Here is a 26,178-nt window from a genome sequence, read left to right as displayed (position 1 = left end):
CGTGGGGACTCCGCAGGAGCCCTACAAGCATCCTCGTAACATCCATTATCATTCCTTGATCTCTTCGTTAAGCAATATGAAATGGACAAGAATGTGGGTGAACAAGACAATAAAATCAAGAAGAGAATCCAGTACTGGCTGGAGAAAGATAATACAGCCTTTGGCCTCTAACTCACAGAGATCCGCCTGCCTTTGCCTCCGGGTGCTGGGACTAAAGGCGGGCGCCACCACACCCAGAAGATTTTTTCTTTTTGTTATGCCAGGGCCACCCACATCCTGAGAAGGGTTTAACACAGAGCCACAACTCCGGCTCCAAATGACTGACTTCCTTGCGACAGGTCTCATTCTGTAGTGCAGATTGTCCTTGAATTCAAATCCTCCTGCCTCAGCCTTCCCAGTGCTGAAACCAGACTCCATCACATCCTGGTAAAATGAACAATTTATTTTTAACTATTTATTGAGTATTTTGCTTGTAGGTCAGTATGTGCACCACGAGTGTGCCTTGTGCTCTCAGAGGTCTGATGAGAGCATTGAAACTAGAGTTGTGGATGGTAGTGAGCCACCATGTGGGTGCTGGGAGTCGAACCCAGGTCCTCTGCAGGAATCATCTCGCCAGCCCTTGAAGTGAGTGGCTTCACATTAAAGAGCTACAAACCCAGGCTGAGGACACTTGGTCATACAATGCAGAGCCCATGGGGCCCTGGCTACAATCCTCAGCACTCACAACAAAATAGCCAATATATTAATAGGACTTGCATCATAACTCCAGGCTTCAATTTTGGAAAGTATATAATACAAGTGATAGTGACTATGTGTGGTTTGCAATGATTAAAAAAATGTTTTATAAAATAACATTCTCAGGTGCCAAAATATGAGTTTTTAAAATTGTAAGTTTAGGCTGTCTAGATGACTCTGCCGGTAAATGAGCTCGCTCTGCACCCCTGATGGCATGAATTTGATACAGCATCTACAGAAGAGAACAACTCTCCAAAACTGTCTGATGTGGGATGTCCTTCTGTATAACTGTTGCTTTTTATTGTTAATGAATAAAGCTGTTTTGACCAATGGCTTAGTAGAGTAAAGTCAGGCAGGAAATAGCGAGAGAGTAGGTGGAGTCAGGGAGACACCACGTAGCTGCCGTAGCTGCCGAAGGAGAAGGACATGCGGGAACCTTAGGAACCTTACCAGTAGACCACAGCCTCGTGGCGATACACATAGATAGAAATGGGCTAATTTAAGATGTAAGAGCTAGCTAGGAATATGCATGAACTATTGGCCAAACAGTAATCAACATAGTATTTGTGTGATTATTCGGGTGTGGGCGGCCAGGAAACTGTCCTGACATCCACATGCATGAACATACAATAGTAATAATAGAATGTGAAAGCATATCTGAGGGTGAGTGCCGTGTGTGCGCGTGTGTGTGCGTGTGTGAGTGCCGTGTGTGTGTGCGCATGAGTGCCGTGTGCGTGTGTGAGTGCCGTGTGTGTGTGTGTGTGTGTGCGTGTGTGTGTGTGTGCGCACATATGTGACCAGACGTCATGCTCAGGAACCAGGTCTGCCTTCTCCGAGACAGTGTCCCACCAGTTAGGCTGGCCAGGCTTGGCGCCGCACTCCAGGGACACTCCATCTGCTGCCCAGATTTGATATATGGGGCTGCTGGGGGTGAATTTGGTTTCTCTGGCTCTAGAAAGTACTTTACCGGCAACTATCTTCCCAAGCCCTCCCCTTTTTCTGTTGTTTTAGCTATTATTATTTTTAATTACATGTAAGTATGTGTACGTGAGTACAAGTGCCCTCAGAGGCTCTGGCCTGGAGCGAGGGTTACAGGCAGTTATGAGCCACTGGGCATGTTGCTGGAATTGGACTCAGTTCCTCTGGATGAGTAGTATGTACCGACATGTTTTGGGACCGAAGCCCACAGACCCCCAGGACTTGGCTCACAGGTCCTCCTGGCAGGAACTCATCATTGCTAAAATGAAGACAGCAGGGGTGAAACTAACATTCCACTTAGTCTCAGCTGCCAGGAAACTAGGAGAGAAGAATCTTTTGAGCTTGGGTTTTCAGGACAACAGACACAGAGATGTCTCTTAAAAGGTGTGTCAAGGAGGCGACTCACAGGATAACACCACTTGCTGCTCTTCCAGAGAACCAGAGTTGGGGTCCCAGCACCCACATCAGGCAGCTCACAGTTGCACGGGACTCAATGCCCTCTTCTGGCCTCTACAGGCATCTGCACACACATGTGCATAGACGCACGGACATACACATTTTAAAAAGACTGTGAACCTGATGGCTTCACCGTTTGATTTTAGGCAGGTTGTTTTGCCTGCTGTAATCTGTCTTTGACCTAAAGGGACAGAAGAGATAAAACTTCCTCCAGCTCAAACAGGTGAGGAAACCCCCTACCTGTGTCTAAGAGTGGCTACAAAGGCCCAGCCCAGGGTGTTCCCAGACTGGACAAAGCTTTCAGGTCCTTTCTCTCCAGATTCAGGAGCTGTTGGCCTCTCCTGGGTGGGCATCAGATTGGTGGTGAGGGCAGCGTGAACACGGCAAAGTGCCCAGTTGGTGTAGGGTAGATAACTGGCCACTAGTGCCTCTTCCTGAGGAGGTCTCCTCTTCCAACTGCTTCCTTTCCCAGGCAGTTAGGGGAGGTAAACAAGACGACAGGCAAGAAAGTGCTTTGAGAGCCACAGGAGAGAATACAAGGGAAGAGCTGAAATAAAACTTGCGAGCTGTGTCTGTCTGTTTCCCTTCTGTCATCCAATTATACACAAACTCTTTGGTTCAGAAAAAACTAAATACCACCAACTTTCAAGAACTGTCTCTCTCCCTCCACCACTGAAATCAGGTCAAGGGAGTTGCAACCCTTACCTACTGGGCCTCCCCTCACGTACGTGTGTGTGTGTGTGTGTGTGTGTGTGTGTGTGTGACTGAGGGCAGCCTTGAACTTTTGAACCTTCTGCCTCCAAACACCAAGGGGCAGAATTATAGGCATGTGCCACCACACCCAATACTTGCAGTGCTGGGAACAGAACCCAGAACTTCTGTCTTGTTTGTTTGACTGAATCTTTTGGAGTTGTTGTTGTTGTTGTTGTTGTTGTTGTTGTTTTTCCAAAAGAAGCTAAAGACCTGGACCTTCTTTAGTGTGTGAAATACTTTGAATTTAAATCTCAATTAATTTCACTTGTTATTTATTTACCTTAGATGGAGTCTCGGGTAACCCAAGCTGGTCTCAAATTCCTGACCTTCCTGTCTCTACTCTGAAGTGCTGGGGTCATAGGCATGTGCCACCACACACAGCTCTTGACCGAGGCTAATAGCCCCTGAAAATGCAGCTGGCTCAGTTCACACAGAGCCATCAATTCGCATGAATTAAATTAATTAATTTAATGCCTCTGCATTAAAGAGGCAGTGGACTAAACAAGGTTCTCTTCGACCTCAAGCCTTCAATATTACTAAGCCAGAAAACTGCCCTTGCCTCTCACATGGAGTTCTAGTGGGTTTCCCACCCTAGCCCAGTAGACTTAGAGCCTAGGGCAGTGGGACCAGTGTGTGTGTGCAAATGCTTCTGGTAATCACCCACAAGACTGTACTGTCCCCAGGACCAGCCCTTGCTAGAACTTCTGTGACTTCCAGAGGATGCCAGAGATTCAAGCCTCTGGGCTTCCGATAGTGTGTGTATTTCACCTTCTATGTTGGAGCTCTTAAGACCATTCCCCGCACTCCTGGAATATCTCTGGGTAGTGCCTGAAGTCCACAGGCGGATCCAGCTCCCCTTGGCCTGTGCCCGGGGATATAGATAACGGACTGGCCTCTCCATCCCTATGGCCCCTAGCTCCTGGACGATGGACCCACTGATGCTTCGCCACTGCGGACTTCTGGCCAAAGCACCTGCCACACTGAGGGCACGGGTAGGGACGCTCGCCACTGTGGGTCCGCCTATGGGCTGCCATTTCAGAGCTCTGGCGGAAGCAGCGTCCACAGTCAGGGCATGAGTAAGGCTTTTCACCCGTGTGGGTGCGCACATGGCGCCGAAGATCTGAGGCATGGGCAAAGGCTCTGCCACAGTCTGTGCAAGGAAAGGGGGTCATGCCGCTGTGTACCCGTTGGTGCTGATGGAGTGCAGAGCTCTGGCTGAAGCAGCGTCCACAATCAGCACAGCGGTAGGGCTTCTCCCCAGTGTGGACACGCAGATGGGTGGTGAGGGCAGAGCGCTGTGTGAAGGCCCGGCCACAGTCAGGACAGCGATGTGGCCGTTCCCCTCGGTGTATGGCCCGGTGTTTGCTCAGGGAGGAAGCTCGACCGAAGGGCTTGCTGCAGTCAGGGCAACGGAACGGCTTTTCACCAGTGTGGGTGTACAGGTGCTCTACCAACGTGGACCGCCAGGCAAAACTCTTCCCACACACACGGCAGCCATGACGCTGATCTGCTCTTGGGACAGTGGCGTGGACACCAAGAGGGGGTTGAGGGTCCTTGGACAACAGCTCCAAGTTGCGAGGGGGTCCAGCAAAGGAGGGGTGAGGCTCCTTCGGTCCAGCTTGTGTAGAAAACGTCTTCTGGGTTGCCTCAGTCTCTTCCCTTGGTCTCTTCCTTTCCTCCTGTCTGCAATCTGCTGGGAGACCAAGAAAAAGCTCAGAATCTGACTCATCCTGCTCCTTGATTTCCACACCCACCACAAGGTGACAGACGGGACACTGGAGGGGAGAGGCCACAGAATCTGAGCATGTAGGGTGTGTGGATGTTCGGAGGCAGCATAAAGAAAGGCATCAGGCCGGGCGATGGTGGCGCACGCCTTTAATCCCAGCACTCGGGAGGCAGAGGCAGGTGGATCTCTGTGAGTTCGAGACCAGCCTGGTCTACAGAGCTAGTTCCAGGACAGGCTCCAAAGTCACAGAGAAACCCTGTCTCGAAAAACCAAAAATAAAAAAAAAAGAAAGGCATCAGTGTGGTCCCCAACCCCAAGTCCAGCGGCCCGAGCACTCGGCAGAGGTGACCAGGAAGAACTGAAGGAGCCTCCAGAAGGGAACCAAGTGATGGCAGCAGGACAGCGGTGGAGACACAGGGCTCCAATCAACATAGCCTAGTGACGGACTAGATAGGGAGTGGGAGCATTCACGGTACAATCACAGTCCCTTTCTAGGTGAGTCCAGGGGTAAGCATAATGACTTTGGCCAAGAAAACAGTTCAGGGAAGAAACTGCCAGGCAGGGAAGTGGAGTCACCAGAAGACACCATAATGGGCCGGCTACTGAGAAGTCCCCCAAAGACGGAGTACCCAGTCCTTCACCTGAGTCGGCTTCTGTCGGACACATGGCCACCTCTGGATCCTGGGCACCGGGTCCCCACAGTTCGGCCTCTTCCTCCACCCAGGAGATGAGCGCTGGCTTGGCGCCTCCGCATCCTTAAGGGAAAGAAAGCAAACCCCACGATGCGGGTAGGCCAACCCCCTTGGTCCCGGCCGCCTGTTCCCAGGGCTCCCCGTTCCACGGCTGGACCCACGGTGTCACGCGTGGGGCGAGCCCAGACGACCAGGAAAGGCTCTCACCGAGCGCGCGCAGGAGACCGTAGGTCTCGCGCATCACCTCCCGGTACAGGGCTCTCTGAGCCGGCCGCAGACAACCCCACTCCTCGGGGGAGAAGTACACGGCCACGTCCGCGAAGCTCACAGCCCCGGGCTTCCCGAACGCTGCCCGAGCCGAGGACCTTCCCCGGGCAAGTGGCTGCGCCATGGGGACCCTCCCCCGGCTCGGCCCCGGGCCAGTCCAGAGCACCCGAAAAGCCTGCCCAGCCCCAGGTGTCCGCGCTCGGATACCAGGGCCGAGAAGGGACAGAAACCAGTTCCGTGCGCACCCTAATGTAGGTAAAATTTGAAAACTGAAAGTAGCAGGTACATAATCAGGACTTGAGGTTGCCTGCATAAAAATGGTGGCAGTGGGATATCACGAACTAGGCTCCCTAGAGGTTGTGCCCAGGGTTACGTCACCGGTCTTTCTAGGTCATTGTCTTCTAGCCCTCATCCAAAATGGCCACAGAGTCTACAAGTGCCAGTCTGGGAACAAGTCCCAGGCGAGAGGCCCCATGTGGGCGGGGACTTCCCTGTCGAGATGCAGTGGGGCGTGGTGCTGACTTCTGGGGACCCGCAGCTCTCTCAAGGTCAGCTAGGTGGAAACGGCCTGTGAATGGGTGTTTAGTTTTTTGCTTCTGGACAGTGTATTATGGAGCCGGAAGCCTGTGGAGGGAAGGGCATTAATAAGAAGGTAGAAAATGAAGCGGACCCTCAATTAGGGGGTTTCCACCAGCGTGGTATAGAAATCTCAAACTAGTTGAGGAATACCACTCCTGACAGATCAGAGATCACGGAGCTGTTCTTTGAACAACCAGGACACCTGGGACATTCGCAATGGCTCACTTCTAATCTTCTAAATGTCCACCTGCCCATCCAGACTTCAATCCCATGAGGGAATTACCTGTTGGTGGTTTCTGGGCTGTTTGTGAGATTCCCATCAAATATCCCTCCAAAAGAGAAATGAGGCCCTACTTACGGTCATATACATTCAGGCTTTGAGCCTCATTCATTGCTATTTTAATATATAATACCTATCTATGAACGGAATATCATCTCCATGTTGGCATCATTCACAGCAAATGTTAATGTGCAGGAATTCTTGTTTCTCAGCTGGGGAGAGGAGTCAGTCAGACTTCAGGACAAGGGGCTCTTTTCCCTTCCCATGCACCCATAATTGTCCCGACTGTCTACCGTGCCTCACTGCAAATATGTTGGATCAAGATGAGGCTTCTGCTCACCGAGTCTATACTAAGCTGAAAGAGCAGATGTGAATCCCCTCGGTGCAAAGTGACTTCAGATCTTCCGCAGACTGTGTTGAGCTTCCTCCGGCTCTAGGAGGCCCCAAGCACAAGATAGCTCAGAATGTGAAACAGATCATCCCAAGCCCTCCTGGCTCTTTAGCTTCAGTTGGATGATCTGATGTTGTTATTCTGATATTATTCTGCCACCCGCATCTTTGCCAGCTGGACATCTGACAGTGTGTTATTATCCAGAATCTCACAAATGACCCATTCAAACTATGAGCATGGCATCTAAACAGAGGGTTCTCAGGAGAAGAAATAGAAATATCTCAGAAAATGTTCATTGTCCCTAGCCATTACAGAAACGCAAATCAAAACAGCTTTGAGATTTCATCTCACCCCAGTCAGAACGGCAAAATCAAGAAAACAACGGACACAAATGCGGGAGAACACACAGGGAAAGGGGGCTGCTTCAGTGCCGATGGGGTTGCGGGAGAGCACACGGGGAAAGGGGGCTGCTTCAGTGCCGATGGGGTTGCGGACTGGTCCAGTCCTTCTGGAAACCGCTGAGAGCCTGGTCACAAATCTACCGTAGGACCCAGCTCTATTTTAGGTGTGAACCACCATAGCTGGCGCTTCCTCAGCCATGTTTATTGAAAGTGGGAACAATCCAAATGTCCTTCAATTTAGAAATGGATAATGGGACCAGGTGCTGGTGACGCACGCCTTTAATTCCAGCAGTTGGGAGGCAGAGACAGGTGGATCTCTGTGAGTTCAGGGCCAGCCTGGTCTACAGAATGAGTTCCAGAACATCTGGGGCTACACAATGAAACTTTGTCTCAAAAAACAAACAAACAAACAAACAAAACCAGAAAGAAAATGAGATGGACAATGGAAATGTGGAACACCACTCAATTGTATCAAGAAGCAGAAAGACAACTATCACACGTTTTCTCTTTTCTGAGGTTCCTAGCTCCAAATCGTCAGATGTGAGCTTATAACCTGGAATAACTACACAAACCAGGAAAGTAAAAAGGGGCCATTGCTGGGGTTGGGGAACAATAGAGAGGGGAATTAGCAGGGTACAAGGGAGGAAGTGGGGAAAATAAGGGAGGGCTCTAATCAGGGAGGGGAGAGGGAGATAAAACAGAAGGAGGGCTGGGCGGTGGTGGCGCACGCCTTTAATCCCAGCACTTGGGAGGCAGAGGCAGGCGGATCTCTGTGAGTTCGAGACCAGCCTGGTCTACAAGAGCTAGTTCCAGGACAGGCTCCAAAACCACAGAGAAACCCTGTCTCGAAAAAACAAAAACAAAACAAAACAGAAGGAGGGTAAAATAACAGTAAAGATATCTGAAAAAGTCATGAGAAATCATAGAATAACTATTGACTTAAAATACCTATAATACATGTAAGACGTTTCTATATCTGTGGATATAGTTCAGATGAAACTTTCTCATCTGGGCTGACTATGCTTCCCCGCAAGAGTCACGGACATCTAACAAAGCCCCCACCAACCGTGCTCAGCCCTCTTCTGAGTTGTTGAACAGGGTTGTCCCAAAGACTCCAAAAATTTTATAGGCTAATTTTCTTGCCCTTGGTTGCCCCCTAGAGGTAGAAGATAAGTCCCTATTGCTGAAACACAGGCTTGCACTTCAAACACAGGATCCAGAGGACCCAAACTGAATCTGACTTGAAAGCCTCCCTGAAAACTACATTTCAAGATACCAGAAAGATTCCAGATTATGGTGGCAAATACCTTTAATCCCAGCACTCGGGAGGCGGAAACAGGTGGATCTCTGATCTACAGAGTGAGTTTCAGGACAGTCAAGACTACACAGAGAAACCCTGTCTCGAAAAACCATAAAGAAAAGATACTTCAATAATTAAATCCACCCAACACAGAGCATATTTCTCACTATCAAATTCCCAAAATCTACAGATTAGAACTCCATACAACAATTCAAAGGTATTAAATACATGATATCAGAAAGCACCATGCAAGCTATGACGTCTGTGAACCACAGCCAGATATAATAGCCCTAAAGGTGCAATAGTACGCACATGCCTTGGCGGTAACCAACAAATTGGACTTCGGTCCACTCAACAAGAGGGGAACCATGCCTGACAGTGGCCACATAGCCAGCTACCCAGGGCTCTAGCCATGGAGTTGTGGATCTTGGAGGAGACCCTAAAACTACCACCTTACTAAACCATCATAACCCTAACTACACTCTAAGTGTTTCTCCATATATTCACAGGTCCGTGTAATTCTCAGCCCTCATCAAGGAAAACTCTTTGCAACAGATGGAGACCCTTACAGAAAACCACAGCCAAACAAAATGCAGAGTTGTGGAGCCCAATCCCAATGGATGCATCTACAACATAACCCCTGCAGCTAAGGCTTGGGGGTCATGGAAGAAGTGGCATGATGGTACAAAGACTGTAAGAGCCAGAGGGACAGGACATTTACTGTGAGATTCTGTCTCCTAGAAATGTCAGAGAAGCGACACCCAGGACCCCTCACCAACATGGCTGTCTTGACACAAGGATGACACCAAGAGATATGCTAATGTAGAAGGGGGTGCCCACAAGCACCCAACCCTAGACAACTAAGGAATGATGGGAGGAGAAACAGGTCTTTCCAGAGAAGAGGACACTGATTGGTTATCCAATACAAATCACCTCTGAGACCATACACACGAGGAATGTTATACAGATGGAGCAGGGATAGTTAGGAGTATCATATGTTAAATATAAAGGAATATATAATACACATATGGAATATATTATATATGGGATATATAATGTATATATATATATATATATATACATTATACCAGTTAAAATAAAGGTGAATTTGAGAAAGAGCAAAGAATTTGAGGAATTGGAAGGAGATAATATATTATATTATAATCTCAGTATGTATAAAAGACTTGGACAGTTCTAAAGGGAGGGTCTTAAGTCTCAAGAAATCCTAAATGGAAACACTCTTTACAAAGAGGGACTCCTTAAGACTCAGGAAGTAAATAGGTCACCAGCCTCAGGGACCACTCTCTCATTCCCCAAGGTCACATGAACAGTAAGGGGTGGCAAAGAGGAGAGACTTTCCATCCTGTCCAGTTGCTTACAGGTCCTGCAAGGAGCTCCAGGCTTCAGTTTGTCATTGTGCTGGGGTGGACTTTGGTGATGCAGTCGTCCTGTTCCTGTAAGGGAACCCTTGCCCATAGTCCTGTGCGTGATACTAATAAACTCTTCTGTTCACCAAGGTGGGCTTTGGCGGTATTGACTTTGGTCTGTTGTTGGTTCTGGCACTAGATGTTTGCTCATGTCTCCCCAGGAATAGAGTCACATAATACCTTATCTCAAAATAAAAAGTAGAGGGGCCTGGGGAAGGCTGGATGTGGCTCAGAGGTCGAGCGCTGGTCTAGCCTGCACCAGCCCCTACAGTCAACCCTCAGTTCTGAGAAGAAAAAATTACCACTGGGCTGTCTTCCTAATGCCCTCTTTACATTTTCCAAGTTGTAAAATGTCGACAATAACTCACTTGTTAAACAAAAGCTCATTGCACATTTGCAATGCCATACATATTATCTTATTGAAATTTCAGACTTTGACAGCAACTCTTTAAGGTAGCTGTTATTTTTTTTTCAAGACAGGGTTTCTCTGTAGCTTTTTGGTTCCTGTCCTGGAACTAGCTCTTGTAGACCAGGCTGGCCTCGAACTCACAGAGATCCGCCTGCCTCTGCCTCCCGAGTGCTGGGATTAAAGGCGTGCGCCACCACTGCCTGGCAAGGTAGCTGTTATTAATCTCCATTTTGCTGAGAGGGCACTGAGGCTCACAGGGGCAGTGACTCCCCTGTAGATCACTGGAGAGTCGCAGAGACTGGTGTATGCCACATTGTCAGTGCTCTTCCAGTCTTTACAGTCGGGCTTCCTGCTGGTGACAGTTTTGCAGGGTCTGACCATGCCCTCCGCTAGGTCTAACTCTACACTTTAGACCCCATCAGCACTTACCTCTAAAGTAGACAAGGAAGGAGTGGATGCTTCCTGAGCTGATGGGAAGGTCTCAGCTGTACAGAAAGCAATACTGAGAGAATGACGTATCTTGTGCTTTTTCTTGTTTTCCTTTTGCCTTTTGTTTTTGAGGTGTTAGGGTTTCAAGGCCTTGTGCATGAGACATCCTCAGTCCTTGTTTCCCTGACCCAGAAGGTCTCCCTAAATAGTCCCAACTGGCCTTGTACTCCAACCTCACACTCCCAAATGCTGGGGTAACAGACCTGTGTCCCATGCTCAACAACTACAATACCATCAACAACTTCTTCTATTTCTCGTCCTTCTTCATTGAATTTACTGTGTAGCAAAACATGACCTTGAAACTCTTGAATTCACTTCCAGAGAGCTGGACTTCCAGGTGTGTCCACCTCCAGAGAGCTGGACTTCCAGGTGTGTCCACCTCCAGAGAGCTGGACTTCCAGGTGTGTCCACCACACCCAGAGTTTCATAAATGTTAGGCAGGTTTTAGTGTCAATTTGCCACAAATTAAAACCCCTGGAGTAGGAAGCCTTATTTGAAGCTTTGTCCCCAGTCAACCTGAGAAACTGCAGGACTAGGAAGCTACATCGACTCTTATCCAGAACTTTTCTTAGCTGTCTCAGGCCCTGTGTTTGAGTATTCGAGTCCAACATTGGATGCCAGCTCACAAAAAAAAAAAAAAAAAAGACACAGAAACTTATTATTAATTATGAAAGCTCAATCTTTAGCTTATCCCATTAGCTCTTATAACTTAAATTAACCCATTCCTATTCATCTATGTGTTACCTCTCCTCATGCATGTCTATTCCCTCTGTATTCACTGGTGACCCTACCTTTCTTCTTCCCAGAGCTCTCTCTGACCATAAGTCCCTGCTTTAACTCCTGCCTAGGTATTGGTCATTTAACTTTCTATTGAAACAATCACAGTGACATATTTTTACAGAGTATAAATCAAATATCTCACAACATTAAGTAGCAACCAGTAGATAGACCTTTTTGTACCACCAGCCTGTAACATGGACGGGACCAGGCCTGCTTGTTTGTTGGGGTTTTTGTCCCTGCCTGGTTCCCCACAACTGCTTAGCCCCAAAGAAAATCACACATAGATCTCTATAAGTTATAAAGCTGATTGGCCCATTAGCTCTAGCCTCTCACTGGCTCTCACATCTTGATTAACCCATTTTTCTGATCTATGTTAGCCATGTGGCTCAGTACCTTTTTTCAGTGGGGCAGATCACATCCTGCTGCTTCGGTGATTTGAGCAGGAGTGGGAAGAATCAACTTCCTCCTTCCCAGAATTCTCCTGTTCTCATTACATCATTTCTATTTCCTGTCTGGTTTTCCTGCCTATATTTCCTACCTGGCCAATCAGCATTAATTTATAACATGATTGACAGAATACAGACAATTCTTCCGCACCAGCCAGCTCCCAAATAACCACACAGAGATTTATTAATAATTATAATTGCTTGGTTGATAGCTTAGGCTTTTTACTAAGTAGGTCTTACAACTTAAATTGACCCATATTTCTTATCTATGTTCTACCATATGGTGGTACCTTTTATCAGAACGGCATGTTCATCATCCTGCTTCCTCTGCATTTGGCTGGGGACTCCACCTTCTTTGTCCCCATGCTCTATTTTTTGTCTGTAAGTTCTGCCTAACCTCTGCCTGCCTAGTTATTGGCCATTTAGCCCTTTACTAAACCAATGAGAGCAACAAATATTCATGGTGTCCAAAAAATTGTTCCACATGTTTCTCCCTTTTTGTCTAATTTAAAAGAAAGGTTTTAACTTAACATAGTAAAATTATATACAACAAAGCTTGTCAACTAAGAACTATAGTTAGAATATCCAGTTCACTTGTATTTGGCAAATATAGAGAATATAACTTATTATCTATCTTATCTTTGTGAGTCTATTTTATACCTAATTTACTTTTTATCATAACTAAGGAAAACTACAAGTTTAACTATTTAGTCTTTAATTCCATCAAAGACCCCAGAAGGACGTACTATTACCTAAGGACAGGGACATCTGGCTGCCTAGACAGACACCCAAATTTTCTCTGTAATGTTGGGCCAGTCATCTTTGGCCTATAGGCCTAGTATATCTGACTGACATTTCTGAGAAGCAGGGATTTTTGAAGGGCTATCCTACCTTGTCTTGGCAAAGCTTGGCAGTCACTTTCTTTTGCTTCTTGCTTGTCCAGTTTGAATAGTATACTGTCAGCAATTGAAGCAAGGGCAGTTTCTTTGCCCAGTGGCTAGATTTTGTCAAAGAGGAAGCAAACTTCATATGGGGTTTCTTTGATGTCCATCATCTTCTCTGAAGTAAATTGGTGCTGCCAAGAGCAGAGGTGTCTCATTATCAGGAAAACCTAATGTTGTAAAACATTTTAAATGTCATATTCTTTAGGTACTTGAAGTGTTTGAAGACCACTTATCTACATAAATATGTCCATTTAACCTTAAAATATACCTAAAATGACTACAAGTTTGATTATTATAGTAGACTAGCTACTAACCTGTATTTCTTAATTGTATATTTCTAAATGAATCACATAAGCATAATACCCCAAACAAGAGTAGAAACATACATACACTATAACAAAAATAACTTTAAATTTTTTATCAATAAGCCAAAATCTATACCAATGTAAAATATTTTGAGATTAGTAGTTGTTTTGGAATAAAGTAGATTCAATAATGTACCTTTTATCTTATCATTTCTATATTATATATCCCTTTTTCTTTTAGAAAGAGATCTTTAAATTTAATTCTGTTTAGGTTTTTTTCTGACTATAATCAATAATGACTTGTAACCAAGTCCCACCCCATGAAAACAAACATCCATAATCCATCTTTTGAGAATGTGGGTATTGTTTTCTATAGACTGCTTCTTGTTTGGGGGTACTGGCATCTTTGGGGAAACTCTGAGAAAGTCAGGGTAACAGTTAAATCTTGGCTGGAATATTCTGTGAGGCTGGATCACCTCAGACAGCAGCCTTGAAGCTGTTCTAGATGCAGAACTCTGAGGAAACTGCACCAGAGGTGCTCTGACATACTGGATCACCTGGTCGATCTGTTTATATTAGTGTTGTGTTCCCTTGCTCTGAAAATACATAAAGTTTCAAAGGTAGCATACATATCTGTATTAATAAAAGTATAGACTGTATGTTTTACACATCAGCCAAAGATGACTTTTTGTTTTATGTTTGAGTAGATAAAATATATGTTACATGTCTCGTAGTTTTTCTAGATTTATTTCTTTGTATCTGTAGCCAGGATATTCAGGGGACCTTTCTCCATCAAACCTGATCATCTTTAACCTTGAATAAATCCACAGTCTTTCATTTTGTATGGAAACAAAAACACAACCTCTTCCCCAAAGCAACACATTTTTTGAGTTCCATTTTGACATCAAGATGTTTCTAAATTAGTTAAGTTGGCTTAATATAGCAACCTTTACAATCCAATGTCTCTTAGCAGCTATCACTTGTTCATCAATAATCACAACATTCAAAGACAACACAATAACTTACAGGATCCAGACTTCCCATGTATTTTCTATCTTTATGTGGCTTTTTTATATTACTTTATTACTTTTTTAAAGACTTTATTATTTTTAAACTAATATTTTTAAGATATTTATTTATTATGTATACAATATTCTGTCTGTGTGTATGCCTACAGACCAGAAGAGGGCACCAGACCCCATTACAGATGGTTGTGAGCCACCATGTGGTTGCTGGGAATTGAACTCAGGACCTTTGGAAGAGCAGGCAATGCTCTTAACCTTTGAGCCATCTCTCCAGCCCCTTAAACTAATATTTTTATGAGTGTCTATGCCATTTCTCCTTTCCTTCTCAAGCCTATGTACATTTCAAAAAGATTTATTTATTTATTATGTATACAGTGTTCTGCTTGCATGTATGCCTGCAGTGCAGGCCTGGAAAGAGAACCTGGGAACACATTATTAATGGTTGTGAGCCACCTTTGGTTACTGGAAATTGGACTCAGGACCTCTTTAAGAGCAATCAATGCCCTTAACCTCTGAGCCATCTTTCCAGCCCCTCCTATGTACATTTTAAAATGCACTGTGACCCATTTAGAGGTTTCTTCCATTTGGATCTGTCTTTACTGAGCATCTGTGTTGTTCTCAGATCACATTAGGTGAATCTTAGATTGCTATGTCAGCTGCAAAATGCAGCTCAGCTTAGTACATGGCTCTAGTGCATGGCACCTACAAGCAGCTGTCAGGAGACACATCTCTGTACTGAGACCAGGAAGCCATATTGGGATCCATTTTTGTGTGTTTGGAACCTTTTCTTAAGCTTTCTAGGGTTTTACATGGTTATATGTTACCCCACTTTGGGCGCCATTTATAGCAGACATTTCTGTTCCACCATCCAACTCACAAATAACTACATGGAGACTTATTATTAATTATAAATGCTTTGGTTTGTAACTAAATAGCTCACACAACTTAAATTAACCCATATTTCTTATCTATGCTCTACCACATAGTGTTGTCTTTTTTTCAGCATGGCATTTCATCTCCCGTTTCCTCTGCATCTGTCTGATGACTCCGTCTTCCTTCTTCCCAGCAGTCTCTCAATCAGGCTTTTCTGCCTAACCTCTTCCTGCCTAGCTATTGGTCAGTCAGCTCTTTTTAAACAAGGCGCACAACACATCTTCACAGTGTACAAAATGATTATTCTACAGCAGCAACCACTTTGGACTTAGTAACACATATGTACATCAGAGGATGGGAAATAAATCAAACTAAAATTCAAAGGCCTTCTACCACAGAGAAATTTCCAGGTTCCCAGTGGTGTGGAGTATGCATGTGGGATATTTTTCTAAGGTGAAGGATAATCTACTTCACCTGGCTCCTCTCACCACCAAGAAAGAAGCACAACACTTAGTCAGCCTATTTGTATTCTGGAGATAGCACATTCTTCACTTGGATATGCTATTCCGGTGCATATACCACATACCAGCAGCTTTGAGTGGGACCTGGGAACAGAAAGCTCTTTGCTAGGTCTGAAAGGCTGTGCAGGCTGCTCTACCACTTGGGCCATATGATGTGGCAGACCCAATGGTATTTGAGGTGTCAGTGGCAGATAGGGATGCTGTTTGGAGCCTTTGGCAGGCCACCATGGGTGAACTACAGAGGAGATGTTTGGGATTTTGAAGAAAGGCTCTACTGCCATCTGTAGACAGAGTTTCTGTCACACCCGGTCCTGCAGCCATTCAATCCCCCCCAAAAAAACACTCAGAGACTTATATTAATTACAAGTTGTTTCATTGAACCAATCAGTGTTTTATTAAATAAATACAAGTGACAAGTCTTTACGGTGTACAAAAGCATTATCCCACAGCACTTCCCCTTTTTCCTTTTCAAAACAAGACCCTGAATCTAATCTACTTTGTTTAGCTTCTTTCCTGACCATTATCCAATACAACTTGTAACCAACACACTAAACAAAGACAAACATCCCTAATCTGTTTTTTGGAAATGTGGGCATAGTTTTCTAGGCTACTTCCTGCTGAGGGGAGGCACTAGTAATCTTATGGGAACCCAAAGAAAATGTTCAAGTCCTGACTGGAGTATTCTGTGAGGCTAGATCATCTCAGCCAGCAGCCTTGAATCTGTTCTGGATGCAGAATGTAGAAGAAATTGCAACAGAGGTGCTCTGAAACATTGGATCATCTGGGCCATCTTCTACCAGTGGAAATTTTTCAGGGGATCTTCCTCAATCAAACCTTCTTTTTCTTAACCAAGAATATCCACATCCATTCATTTCCTGTGGAAACAAAAGCAAAACCTCTTCTCCAAAGTAACATATCTTTTGACTTAAATTTTGAAGTCAAGGCATTTTCAAAATATATAGGTTGGATTAATCCAGCAGCATTTATTTATTTATTTATTTATTTATTTATTTATTTATTTTTTTTTTTGGTTTTTCGAGACAGGGTTTCTCTGTGGTTTTGGAGCCTGTCCTGGAACTAGCTCTTGTAGACCAGGCTGGTCTCGAACTCACAGAGATCCACCTGCCTCTGCCTCCCAAGTGCTGGGATTAAAGGCGTGCGCCACCACCGCCCGGCTCCAGCAGCATTTATAATAAAATGTTTTTTTAGCAGCTGTTGCTCCTTCCTCAGCAATCAAACAATTCAAAGACAACACAATAACATACAGTATCCAGACTCTCTGTGTATTTTCCATCTTTATGTGGCTTTTTTCTTACTGTATTTTTTTTATTTTTTAATTTTTTTTTTTTTGAGACAGATTTTCTCTGTGTATCTTTGACTGTCCTGGAACTCACTCTGTAGACCAGGCTGGCCTCAAATTTACAGAGATCCACCTGCCTCTGCCTCCCAAATCCTGGGATTAAAGGCACCACCATGCCCAACTACTCTAGTTCTTTTTTTTTAGGACTTTATCTATCCTTTTTCTTTTCTCTCCTAAGCCTACATATATTTTTAAATACACTGTAAACCATTTAGAGGATTTTTTGTTCATCTGAATCTGTCTTTACTGTATATCTCTATCTTTTGCTGAGAATTTGAGTCTTAGCAGATTGGCTAATCCTAGCCAATCTGCTAAGCAGAATGGCTAGGATTAAAGCTGTGGCATTGGTTACTGGATCCACCCCTATTCCATAGCTTTTTGAGAATCTACTTTCATGACAGAGGTAGTATCAGGAGCCATGTTTATTTCCACAACTCTGTGGAGTTTTAAAGTCCCTGCCACCATCAAGAAGCGTGCTGTTGGCTGCTCATAAACACCATTTAAATGTTTGGTGGCAGATCCTCTTAAAAGAGCTGCAAGGATTTTGAGGCTAAAGCTGAGTCAGGAAGCCTCTCTAAAAGGAGCTGTACCTCTTCTTTTCTCTAGCAAACAGTGCCTACTGGAGAAAAGACAGTTACCAAGAAGCTGTGCTTGACTCTGTTCTTGTCTGTCTAGAATCCTTATTTTTTAAAGATTTATTTATTTATTATGTATACAGGGTTCTGCCTGCATGTATGCCTGCAGGCCAGAAAATGGTATCAGATCTCATTACAGATGGTTGTGGGCCACATGTGGTTGCTGGGAATTAAACTTAGGACCTCTGGAAGGGCAATCAGTGCTCTTAACTTCTGAGCCATCTCTCCAGCCCTAGGATCCTTATTTTTAAAGCTTTCTCAGGCTTTATGTAGAAATTCTTGCCAAATGTTTGGGTGTCATTTGCAGATGGAAGTTTCTGTCCTAACCAGTCCCACAGTGTTCAGTCCCAAAGAAAAACAAACTGTTTGGCCTATTAGCTCAGGATTATTATTATTTTTTTTAAATATTTATTTATTTATTTATTATGTATACAATATTCTATCTGTTTGTATGTCTGCAGGCCAGAAGAGGGCACCAGACCTCATTACAGATGGTTGTGAGCCACCATGTGGTTGCTGGGAATTGAACTCAGAACCTTTGGAAGAGCAGGCAATACTCTTAACCACTGAGCCATCTCTCCAGCCCAACTAAGGATTATTATTAACTAGCTCTTATAACTTAAATTAATCCATAATTCTTGTCTATGTTTAGTCATGTGGTTTGTTACCTTTTCTCAGTAAGGCATTTTCATCTTGCTTACTCTGCTTCGGATGACAACTGTGTCTCTGCCTTTCCTCTTCTAAGAGTTCTCCTAGTCTGCTTGCCCCTCCTATACTTCCTGCCTGGCTACTGGACAACCAGTGTTTTATTAAAGCAATATGAGTGGCAAATCTTTGCAGTGTACAACAGCATTATCTATCCCACAGAAGTCATCTGCAGGCAACTATTTGCCTTTGAGAGACAGCTCTTGGCCTGATATTGGACCTTAGTGAAACTGAACATGAGACAATGTTTTCTACGGGACTTTAAGCTGCCCATTATGAGCCGAGTGTTATCTGATCCACCAAACTGTAAATAGGACATGCACAGCAGCAATCAACTATCATATAGAAGTGGTGTTTACATGACCAACTCTGAGCAGGTCCTGAGGACACACGCAAGTTACATGAAGAAGTTGCTCAAATGCCTATGGTTTCTTTTCCAATTATAATGTCATCTGCTTCCAAGAATCCAAGGTGTGTCCTATTGATGGAGGAAGCTCATTGGTTAATTAATAAAGAAACTGTTTGGCCTCGTAGGTTAGAACATAGGTGGGTGGAGCAAACAGAACAGAATGCTGGGACGAAGAGGAAGCGAGCTCAGATGCAGGGCAGCTCCTCTCAGAGCCAGACGCGATGCAGCTAGCCGCCAGGTCAGACATGCTGAATCTTTCCCGATAAGCACACCTAGTGGTGCTACGCAGATTATTAGAAATGGGCTAAATTAATACGTGAAAATTAGCCTAGAAGAGGCTAGATATAATGGGCCAGGCAGTGTTTAAAAGAATACAGTTTGTGTGTTGTTATTTCGGGGCATAAGCTAGCCAGGCGGTCAGGAGCTGGGTGGCAGGAATGCAGCCCACAGCTCCCTACAACATCCTATAAACAGTTGACTGGGGAAGAGAAGACTAGGGCCTGGCTTACTGATGGTTCTGCATGCTATATAAGTACCACCCAGAAGGGAACAGTAGCACCATAGCAAACTTTTCTGGCATAACCATGAAAGATACATGTGAAGAAAAAAAATCTTCACAATAGGCAAAACTTTGAGCAATACACATGGTATTATAGTTTATTTGGAAGGAGAAATGTATGATTGCTCACTGACTCATGGGCTGTAGCCAATTGATCGGCTGAATGGTCAGGGACTTGGAAGAAACATGATTGGAAAATTTGGCGAGAAAAGGGAAGATATAAATGGATCTCTCCATGTGGGCAAAGAATGTGAAGGTAATTTTGTCCCCTGTAAATGGTCATCAAAAGATGACTTCAAAAAAGGAAGAGCTCAGTAATCAAGTAAATAGGATAACCCATTCTGTAGACAATCAGTCAATGTTGCAAAGGAGACTTTGGGTGATTGCCCAGGTAGCAGGTTGTCTCTGTCATTTCTTGCACCTTTTGGAAATACTTGATTGCACTTCCTCTTTACTCAGGTAATATTAATTTCCTTCTCAGGTCTTTGATGGGGTTGAAGCCTAGATAGTAATAGTTACTTTCCTCTCATGACTTAGCCAAGCTATTTTTAATGTGAGACTTAGACCCCTTAGGATAGGATAACTATTGAAACATTTAGCATATGTTTCTTGTTTGATGTTGTTCATGCTGGTTGTAATTCTAATTTTTATGTATGTTTTTGCCTCTTCTTTTCCCTGGACAATACTTGATATTTGTTCTTATTGTATATAGTTTTGTATAAGAACTCTCTTATTTAGACAAAAAGGGGAGGTGCTGTGGGAACTCCTTCAGCCAATAGCCTTTAAGATCCCAGCCCACTTTGAGCATGGTCTCGTACTATAAATGCAGATAAAAAGTGTATGTGGGCCTCTTGGCTGCTGGATTCAGTTCCAGGTCCCAGCACATGCAGAGAACAGTGGACCACTGCCCTTTCTGTGAGTTTACCCCCAGATAAATAAGCCTTTGTGATATCCCATTCTGGGTTATTGTGGAACTCTTTTGTACAGCAACGAGACCTTTCAGGAATGAAGGTGTAGGTCACTCCTCCAGGTAAGAAAGCAAGACCTGCTGAAGCGTGGCTAAGGGTGAAGGAAATACAGAATGGGTAGTAGGGGAAGAAAGTTATAAATACCAGCTAAGGCCAAGTGTCCAGCCACAGAACCATGAAATTTTGTGTTGGGGGCAGTGTTTCAAGACAGGGTTTCTCTGTGTAGTCCTGGTTGTCCTGGAACTCACTCTGTAGACCAAGCTGATCTCAAACTCAGACATCTTCCTGCCTCTGCCTCCTGAGTGCCAGCGTTAAAGGTGTGCACTACCGCTGACCAGCCCAGAATTGTGAATTGTAATGTGACCAGCTATAGAACTGTGGATTGTCACTGACACATTTTTATCTTATTTGTGAAGAATATGCTTAAATATACATCTAGTAGATATGTGTGGTTTTATTTAATGTCTTAGGGTTTCCATTGCTGTGAGGAGATATCATGACCACAGCAAAAAAGGAAAACATTTAATTGGGTCTGGTTCAGAGGTTTAAGTCCATTGTCATCATGGTGGGAAGCATGGTGGCACACAGGCATAATGCTGCTGGAAAAGTAGCTGAGAGTGCTTCCTCTGGACTCTGAAGTATGCTTTCTTGTTGGACTTTCTTTGGACCCCCAGCTCACAAATAATGACATGGAGACTTATTACTAATTATTACTTATTACTAAAACTTGGCCTTTAGCTTAGGCTTGTTCCCAACTGGCTCTTACAACTCAAATTAACCAGTTTCTATTCATCTACATTCTGCCCCGTGGCTTTTATTTCTCTCCCATTCTGTACGTCCGATTTGCTCCAAGATTCACTGGCATCTCTCTTCTGCACCTAGATCCTAACCCTCTGACTTCCTCCCTCTTCCTAGAAATCCTGCCATTCTCTCCTGCCTAGCTATTGGCCATTCAGCTCTTTATTAAATCAATCACAATGACACATCCTCACACAATGTAAACAAACACAGGATATCTCAGGTGTCCCACAGACCCAGCACTTGGCTCTGTGGCCTTGGGACACAGCCCTTCAAAGCCAGGTGGGGGGTGAGGAGTGAGGGGTGGGTATTGTTGAGTTCTTAGTATCCAAAAGTTAAGTTCTCAGGATCTGAAACACAGCTCCTGTGTAGCAGGCTTTCTTGAACCACCAATCAGCTCCCAAATCAAGACACAGATGTATTATTAGTTATGAATGCTTGGCTTTAGCTTTTGCTTGTCCCACTAGTTCATAAAACTTAATTCAACCTGTTTCTCTTCATCTATGTTTTGCCTTGGGGCTTTTTACCTTTCTTTAATTTGTATATCCTACTCTGTGTCTGGCTGACGGGTGTCTGACTGGCTGGCCCTGGGCATCTTCCTCTCTTTCTCCCTTATTCTCTCTCTCTCTCTTCCTCATTCTTCAGAGCCTAGATTCCTGCTCCTCTTTATTCTCTCCGGCTGACAGTCCTGCCTATCCCTCTACTGCCTCGCTATTGGCTGTTCAGCTTTTTATTAAACTAATCATGCGCCTTAGGCAGGCAAGGTAAAGCAGCAACACATCTTTACATAGTTAAACAAATGCAGCATAAACAATTATAACAACACTTCATCTTTACATAGCCAAAATATATTCTGTTACAAATGTAACATACCTTTACACATTAAAGTTATATTCCACAGCACTCCTGGTTAAAGGTCCTGGCCTTGCCAAGCATGCTGTGGGTTCCACATAAGGAACTAAGTTCCTTCTCCATACAGCAGGGCTTCAGGGAAAGTCCAGGACCTGCCTAAATCTCAGCAGTAGGAAGATTTAGATGTTGGTCATTGGAGCTGTAAGATTTGGTGTTTTCTCTGATTAATCTGATTGTGCTTTCCTATGGTTATTTATTTGCTATGATGTTTACTTGGCACAATAACATAGTAAATGTAACTTGCTATGATAATCATACGAGTTTACAATGAAGAGGTTTGAGACTGCCCTTTTGGTTTTTGGTGGTGGGGTTTGCTTTGTTTCTGCATTTGTTTTGTTTTGAGACAAAGTTTACTTGCTGGTGTTCTGAGTTACAAGGGACAAGAGAGACACTGCTGGATGTGATGCGCTTAGCAAGAGCAGCAGGGGAACCAACCTCTGATGGTCTGACTGCCTTGTAGCCTCGAAGTTCTCTTTTGTTGATTGTTACACAAAAGACATTTTAGCGCCGGGCGGTGGTGGCGCATGCCTTTAATCCCAGCACTTGGGAGGCAGAGGCAGGCGGATCTCTGTGAGTTCGAGACCAGCCTGGTCTACAAGAGCTAGTTCCAGGACAGGCTCCAAAACCACAGAGAAACCCTGTCTCGAAAAACCAAAAAAAAAAAAAAGACATTTTAGCAAGTCAATTCCCGAATACCATAATCTCTTATCTGATCCAGGGATTGTCTGAAGGAACCATGACCTAAGCAAGCACAGCCATCATAAGAATTCCAGGTTTGCCAGGAATGTCTTACGACTGAGGTCATCCTAAGGTTCTGAAATTCCCAAGGAAAAGCAACCCTATAAATCTCAGATAACGAGCACTGATTATGGGCGAGAGATTACTTCAGGGCCCAAGCGGCCCTCACTCCAGAGTAAATGCCAGGTGCAACGGCCCTTCCAGCTTTTTCTTTACATTTATTGATGTGGCCCTGGCTGTCCTGGAACTCACTCTGTAGAAAGGCTGGCCTCAGACTCAGAGATCCACCTGACTCTGCCTCCTGAGTCTTAGAATTAAAGTCATACATCACCATACCTAGCTGAGATTTGAGACTTTTAAATATTTGAATTTTTAAGGATTTTGAGTGACATTTTAAAGTGGATTATATTTATAGTATGAAAAAACAAACAAACAGGAGACTTAGAGGACAAGGTTACAGTTCTTAAAATTTATTTTTATCACTTTGAAAATATTTATTTATTTGAGCTGGAAAGATGGCTCAATGGTTAAGAACGTTAACTGTTCTTTCAGAAGGTCCAGGTTCAATTCCCAGCACTCACATTGCAGGTAGCAACTGTCCTAATTCCAGTTGCAAAGGATCCAGAGTCCTCTTCTGCCCTCTATAGGAATAGATAAGGGAAAAACACTCATACACATAAAGGAAAATTCTTTCAACTTGTGTGCATCTTAGCATCATTCCTATTTTTTTAAAAAAAATTTCATACATCCTTAATCCCAGCAATTGGGAGGCCAAGGCAGGGGGATCTCAATGAGTTTGAGGACATCTTGGACTGTGTAGTGAGTTCCAGGCCAACCAGAGTTACATGTTGAGACCCTATCTCAAGGAACAAAATATATATTTATATATGTATTGTATAGGCATGTGTGTCTGCTGCAAAATATTTGTGTTGTAGAATATTTATTTACATTGTAAAGCTGTGTCTTTGTCAAGGTGCCTTCTGATTGATTTAATAAAGAGCTGAATGATCAATACCTACCAGGAGATATAGGAAAAACTTCCATGCACAGAGAGAGGGGAAGGGGAATCTAGGCACACAGGATACAACAGGAAATGCAGAACAAGTCAGAGGTACAGAATGACAGAAAGGTAAAAAGCCATGTGGTAGAACATAGATTTAAAAAATGGGTTAATTTAAGATATAAAAGCTAGTTAGGAACAAGCCTAAACTATAGTGTAGGGGCCAGACCATACAGACCAATATTCCTAATTGTATGACAGTCAGAATTCTAAGCCACCTGGCAAGGCACAATCTGCACCTGCCACACAGATGGTGGTAACCTAGCCTGTGATAGTGAGACAGCCTGATGTCATCCTAAGCAAGTGGTCAGGATATGTTAATGTCGTTCTGTTCCTTCTATTGTAATTTAGGAGGTCACCTGGGGAAGAGGTGTTTTTTCAGTCTATGTCACAGAGCAGGCATGGATAGGAAGACATGATCTAAGTCATTCTCCCTGCTACCTAGGAAACAGAATGCTAATAAACTTCCCCCTCAGTTTATGTTTTGATATAAAAGCTGTTTGGAGAATAAACACAGGTGATTTTCAGGATGTGAATTCAGAATTTCATGGAGGATCCCTGGAAACTCCCTCCCAATACAGTCATGTGAGTTGTGTTTTCACTCCCACACCTCCACTCTGGTACGAGATATAATTTAGATCCAGTCTGGTCCTGGACCCTGACACTATAATCCAAACTTTCATAATTAATATAGGTCTCCGTGTCATTATTTAGGAGCTGGCTGGTTGGACAGAGACAGACTGGTTACATATTTGATGACACTGTGTGAAGATGTCTGTTTTACCTCACCTGCCTAAGGCACCTTCTGATTGGTTTAATAAGGAGCTGAATGGCCAATAGCTAGGCAGGAGAGGATAGGCAGGAAAAGAAAGGAACTCAGGGGAAGGATCTGAAAAGCGGGGATTCACCAGCCAGACTCAGAGGAGGTCCGACATATAGTCCTGATAAGAGATAATGAGCAACACAGCAGAACATAGATTAATATGCTGTGGAACAATCTGTACACTGTAAATATGTATTACTCTCACTGACTAATAAAGAGCTGACTGGCCTATAGCTGGGCAGGAGAAATTGAACGGGAAAGCCAGACTAGGAGAATTCTGGGAAGAAGGGCAGAGTCAGAAGAATCACTGGGAAGCTCAGATCAGAGGGAGCAAGACATGCTGGAGCATAGGTAAAGCCTCGAACCACATGGCAGCACATAGATTAATTGAAATGGGTTAGTTTATGTTGTAAGAGCTAGTTAGCACCAAGTCTGAGCTATCAGTTGAACATTTATAATTAAGTATCTGTGTTGCATATTTTTGGGAACTGGCAGGCGGAAAAGAAAAGTCTGACCGCATTAATATAAATGGGTTAATTCAACTTTTAAGAACCAGTTGGGAACAATCCTAAATTAAGGTTAAGCTTTCATGCCTAATAAGAAGTCTCTGTGTCATTATTTGGGAATTGACGGTCTAAAGAACGACCTGCTACATGCCTACATAAGGCTACGGTTCTTAAAATGTCGTATAAGTGTCAGACTGACAAGGGTAAATTACTATGGTTGGTTTGAGTGTCAACCTGTGGTGCGGGAGAATTGTCTGTATTTTGTCAATCATGTTTTAAATAAACGTTGATTGGCTAGGCAGGAAGTATAGGCGGGTCAACCAGACAGGAAGTAGAGGTGGGGCGATGAGAACAGGAGAATTCTAAGAAGGAGGAAGCCCATTCCCTACTCATGCCTGCCCAGATCACCAAAGAAGCAGGATGTGGCTAACACAGATAAGAATAATGGGTTAATATAACTTATAAGAGTTAGCAAGAAGCCTGAGCTAATGGGCCAATCAGTTTATAATCTTATGGAGACCTCTGTGATTTTCTTTAGGACTTGTCGGCTGTGGGGTACCAGGCGGGACAGAAACCCCAGCAGCCCGGCCCTCATGTTACAAACAAATTTACAACCACCTGCATAGGGAGCCGCACCTGAAGAGCCGTCCTGACTGACCTGGGAAAGCACTCATTGTGGGTGGCACCTCCTGGTAGGAACCAAGATAGAAAGGCAAGGAAGAGACTTTCCTTTGGGCCACCAGCCAGCTCCCAAACCATGACACCGAGCCGTATTATTAGTTCTGAATGCTTGGCCTTAGCTTATGTTTGTGCCACTAGCTCTTCTGTTTCTCTTCATTTATATTCTGCCCCGGGGCTTTTTACAGCCCTTTCATTCTGTACTCCGGGTCTTGCTGCCTGACAGCTGCTGGGCTCGCTGGCCCCACGT

General features: G+C 44.2%; 1 protein-coding gene across 2 annotated transcripts in view; it reads right to left on the bottom strand.

Moving 5' to 3' along the window:
- Nucleotides 1-3,085: 3,085 nt before the first annotated feature.
- LOC130879291 (zinc finger protein 764-like) overlaps nucleotides 3,086-26,178 on the bottom strand; it is a 69,534-nt gene continuing 46,441 nt past the window's right edge. Inside the window, exons 1-3 of one of the 2 annotated variants that reach the window (XM_057777603.1) lie at nucleotides 5,548-5,911; nucleotides 5,290-5,403; nucleotides 3,086-4,612 (exon numbers count right to left, since the gene is read on the bottom strand). In XM_057777603.1, the coding sequence (XP_057633586.1) occupies nucleotides 3,708-4,612; nucleotides 5,290-5,403; nucleotides 5,548-5,731 (1,203 nt within the window). In that variant the 5' untranslated portion in view covers nucleotides 5,732-5,911 and the 3' untranslated portion in view covers nucleotides 3,086-3,707. Of the gene's footprint in view, nucleotides 4,613-5,289; nucleotides 5,404-5,547; nucleotides 5,912-26,178 lie in introns of those variants that run through there. The other variant, XM_057777604.1, reaches the window with a different exon arrangement.

Source organism: Chionomys nivalis, chromosome 8 (assembly GCF_950005125.1).
Source record: "Chionomys nivalis chromosome 8, mChiNiv1.1, whole genome shotgun sequence".
Classification (NCBI taxonomy): Eukaryota; Metazoa; Chordata; class Mammalia; order Rodentia; family Cricetidae; genus Chionomys; species Chionomys nivalis.
This window is presented reverse-complemented; position numbering and strand designations above follow the sequence as displayed.